The sequence below is a fragment of the Micropterus dolomieu genome, linkage group LG03 (assembly GCF_021292245.1).
Source record: "Micropterus dolomieu isolate WLL.071019.BEF.003 ecotype Adirondacks linkage group LG03, ASM2129224v1, whole genome shotgun sequence".
Taxonomy (NCBI): domain Eukaryota; kingdom Metazoa; phylum Chordata; class Actinopteri; order Centrarchiformes; family Centrarchidae; genus Micropterus; species Micropterus dolomieu.
In genome coordinates, this window is record NC_060152.1 from 25,612,897 (window position 1) to 25,617,794 (window position 4,898).

The 4,898-nt window shown below is 42.0% G+C and overlaps 1 protein-coding gene across 1 annotated transcript in view; it reads right to left on the reverse strand.

Annotated features, from left to right (window-relative positions):
• Positions 1–4,183: 4,183 nt before the first annotated feature.
• LOC123968119 overlaps positions 4,184–4,898 on the reverse strand; it is a 4,358-nt gene continuing 3,643 nt past the window's right edge. Inside the window, exon 5 of the mRNA XM_046044633.1 lies at positions 4,184–4,211. Coding sequence (XP_045900589.1) covers positions 4,184–4,211 — 28 coding nt within the window. The remainder of the gene's footprint in view (positions 4,212–4,898) is intronic.

Here is a 4,898-nt window from a genome sequence, read left to right on the forward strand (position 1 = left end):
CCCCCCCCCCCCACACACACACATCCAGTCATACAAGTGTTACTGTCTAATGCACACAACTCGGATGCGTTGTTGGCAACAAGAAATGATCCACAGAAATCAATTAACAATCAATCTGTTTGATGTAAAGAATGCCATTGTAGATAATTAGACTCTTGCACTGAATTTATTTCTTTTGGCCTAAACATACATGCACGCATGCACAAACACGCATGCAAGCATGCACCCCTTCAGATACTGGGCAGCTGTTTTCTGTTGTATTGAGATTGTTTTTCAGCAACCATAACAAACAAGCACCACACCCACTAGTTTAGGTTCACACAGGAAGAGAAACCGTACATTTGATCTTTATTTCACAAACCATTTGTGTACCAAGTTAAGCCTGTACTTGTGCTTAAAAAGGGTCTCTGTAGCTTCAAAATGTTGGAGATGTGACCAAAATTGCATTATTTTCAAATCATATAATACAGGGTGATATAAAACAATACAATGTACAGTAGAAGCTTATAGGTTTACAAGAATATGAGTCAACAAAACTACTTTTATGACCCTTGTTGCCTTGGATAATAGACCTTCTCTGTAATCAAAACACACACAGAGTAACCAAATGTGATTACATCATTGGATACACTAACACTACAAGTATATAAGTTGCTATTACTCTTTCCTTGGTCAAGGAAAACAAAAACTCCATACAGTTTAAGTCTGACCAAGCGCAGTGAGCAGACGTGTGTGAGCACAAACATGATGGTTTCGAGAGATTGAGTCTGCTTTCAACTGCAGTCAGACTGACTGCACATAGTGCAGACAGATCATTAATGGAAGAACATTTAACAGAAAACAGTTTTCTTGCTGTGTACAGCTATTAATTAATGGAAATTTTAACATCTGGTTAATCTTTCTGTAGGAAGTAAAGTGACTTCTTTTATGTGCAGCTATTGTTCTTTTCTCTTTTGTTCTCCTTGGCTCCATATTCTGTATGCATTTCATTTGTGTTTGTTTTTCTAGCAGCATTTTTGTTCCATTTTTCATAGTTGCATATTCTAGATGCTATGTGTTTGATCTTGATATTGGCCTTGTTCAACAGTCTAAATTGGTATTACAATGTTGGTATCAACAATTGCAATTGCAATTCAAATGGTGGGTAATGGTGGTGGGTAATGGTCTGGTCAGGAGGAAACGTTAACAGGAGCTTAGGATGAACAGCATTAATATGCTGCAGCATCTTAGCGCAGCATTAGTGTAAATGCTACACATGTTCTCTAACTAGATGTTCTACTGTATCCCTAAACATATCACTTTAATGTTTAACATGTGATATGACCACATGGTACACATAAGATCACAATATGTTTTCTGACAAATTTAAACCAAAAATGGCACAAGTTCATCACTGAAACATGTACGTCTGACTGATTAGCCATGGGGACAATAACTCAAAAAAGATATGCTAATAGATCTTTGTACATTATGAAGACATTAGACAAATAAATTTTTTTTTACAAAAACGAGCAAGGCACTGGTCTGTTGAACAAGAGAAGTTTGTGGTTAAATGCCTTTCTCAGTGACTTCAACAGGTGGACAGGATGAGCTGGGAATGAACAAGGAATCATATCATTACTCCTATAATAAATAGGCTTCACTACCTGGGCTACAGTTGTCCCCAATATGTTTTATTTGTAAGTCAAATTTCAATAATTAAGTGGAGTACATCAGATTTGACTTGAAGACTATTGTATACATTGAATTAAGACAAACAAGGCTATAACCAGAAAAGTAGAGGATAACTCTGCAAGTCATATATTTCATCTTCTTTTATCCATCATCCAACACTTTATTATTATTTTTTTGTTCACTATTAGAGAGCTTCTGCTCAAAGAACAAAAGTAGGCCTATGTACAATGGCTGGTGATTTCAATAATAATGTTGAGACACTGAATTCCCTCTGAATTTAAACAAAAATGGACCAGCTATTTAATAATTTAACTATACTTTTTTGGAGCATTAGAAAACGGCTTGAGTTTAATGGCTGAGAAAGAATGTTATTGTTAAAGTCCCTTCATGTTGTAATTTTATCTTAACAGCTTCAAAATCCTTTTAATGGCACACTGACTTGTAATAGGGAGTATGGCGTCTCTTGCCACTCCAGCCAGGGGCGCCTGGTATAGGAAATCCCTGGCAGGTATTCTCAGTATGGATATCATGACAGAGGCTGTGAAGAGACTGAAGAAGACGTTGATGGAAGAAGCTAAGAAGAAAAAAAAAAGAGGCTCCCAGACATTGTGAGAGCTTCGTGAAAAAAAAAGTCTTCTGGTAATGATTCTGAATGTGTTTCAACAACCTGCAAGGACACTGAACATTTTGTTATTTGATTACAGCACAGTATAACATCACACAAGTCTTGTTTAAAACACGAGAATAGATAACTTCCAACTTCACACGATTATCAATCAATATCCCTGATACTTTCGTCCCAGAGATGCAGCTCCCTGAATAGAGTTTAAGTTTTTTTTTCCTGCGACTAACTGACCAATGAAAACTTGTTTGACTAAGACTCTTATCGACTAATAGTCAACTATTAAGGGACAGCCCTAATCCTTACTGTTGATGGAGATGGGTTGAAGTGAGGAGATGGCTGATGACGGTAGGAAGAAGAGAAGGGAATGTAGAATGGCAGGGTGGCGAGGCAGGCACCTAAGCTGGCAGGCAGGCAAACAGGAATCTTAGAGCAGAGGAAGCAAACATGCATTAAAGTACCTAGTCATTGTGACATCAAAGTACGTGAAAATAATACGTTAAAAATACCGAAACTATACTTTAATGTAGGTAACAAAAACATTATTATATATTATTATTATTAGCTGCGAATTGGTGAGCTGATTAAAGACAGGTGTGCAGGTAGGCAGGATCAAGGTGAGCGGCAAGGTGGGGACGACACACCCTCACACACTGAGAGAAGACAGACAGGTGACACACCAGAAACACAAATAAGGGAGGTGAAAAACAACAGAAACATAAGGAGCTGGAGATGGCATCTTCAGTGGAACTGTTTGCCTTATAATAATAATAATCTGCACTCTGCGCATGCGTTGGCGTCTGTAGTCACCTGTCGGAAGCTCCATCTTAAACTGGACTCTTATCCAGTTTTAATCCACTCTTTTTCGTTACATTTTTTATATCCTTTTTATTTAACTTAAGTTTTACGTGGGTTAAGGATTTTAGTCATCCGACATGGATTTTAAGCTAGATGACCGTAAAAACGCGATCAACGCTACTGATTGCAACAAAGCTCCGTTGACTATGCTAGCCGAGATAACTCTGGCCCATGAGGACTGCACACTCCTTAAGAAAGCGAACAAGAAGATTGCTGACCATATGGAAGACATCCGACGACTTTCAGGGGAACTCAAAGAGAAAGATTCCCTGCTGACTGGCTTTATGGATGTGGCTTCAGTACAAGCCAAACAGATTGTTTCTCTTAGCGCAACCGCTAACATCCAGGACACCGTGTTTTGGGACCCCTCTAGCCTTCCTAGGCTTTCCTCCTGCTCGACTCCGAAGCATCAGTCAACCTGGGCTGAAGTGGTGGTCCGTGACTGCAAGAGAGGCTCGGATGGGGCTGCCTCTCCTCCGTCCATCGGCCTCTCCAACCGCTATGCAGCCCTGTCTAACGACACTCCGGTCCATCCAGCGGATGCACCTGCGGCTTCGAGTCTCCCTGATACGGATCTCTCTCGGCGCACAGTGCCTGCCGACACTGTTGCATCTCCTCCACCGGCTACATGTCCTGCACTGGGCCGCTGGTCTGCCGCTGGGCCTGATCGGCGGCTGTCATCCCGGTCAAAAACCTCCGCTTCCCAACGTAGGATCCTGAAGGAGGCTGTGCTCAGACGCTCCAGAGGCCGTCTCTACCCTGCACCGTCGGGTAGCCCTTCTCTCAGGTCTGTTACTGCTACTCCAACACAACACTCGGCAGCTCACACACTCCATCCTCAGTCCGCACGCAGTGTTGAAGCAGATTCTGCTCAGTCCTGCTCTGGAACCCCACAACCGGCATCTCCTCGTCCTCTTTTCTCCCCAACCACACTAATAATCGGTGACTCCATAACCAGAAACATCCGTTTCTTTAACGCTACCACTCACTGCTTCCCCGGTGCCACCACGGCTGACATTTTAAAAAAACTCAAGGACCTGATGCCATCGCTCCCGTCCTCCATCACAAGAGTGATAGTCCGTGTGGGAACAAATGACACAGCTCTTCAGCAGTCTGAGCTGACAAAATCAGATTTTAACCGTCTTTTTAACTTTTTAAAGCAGTGTGGAAAGTCCGTTTTTATCTCTGGTCCCATTCCCACAGTTGGTCGATGTGCTGGCCGCTTCAGTAGACTCCTTGGCCTCCACGACTGGCTCCAGTCCGCCTGCAGGGCTCATCGTGTGTGTGTTATGTGGATAATTTTAATATTTTCTGGCAAAGAATGTCTCTTTTTAAGACAGACGGACTTCACCCAAACAAACGGGGCTCAGAAATGTTAGCTGCGCACATACAGCATGTGGTGCGGTCCACACATGATTTACGTGAATGACTAATCATTCATGCAGCACACCTGGACACACCACTGCTCACTGAACAGATCTCTGCCTCACTGCCACAAACAACTGTCTCCACCTGCTGGCATGTAAAGCCGTCTCCTCCCAGCACTGTTCCAAAGACTTCTATTCCTGTCATCATCACGCATAGACCAGTAAACCGAAATGTGCACATCCCACACAGAAATAATAGTAATCTCTTAAGGATTAGGACAACTGCACCAACTCCAGCACCCAAAACAAACTCATTTAAAATGGCTCTCTTCAATGTGAGATCACTTTCAAGTAAGACTTTTATCTTAAATGATTTT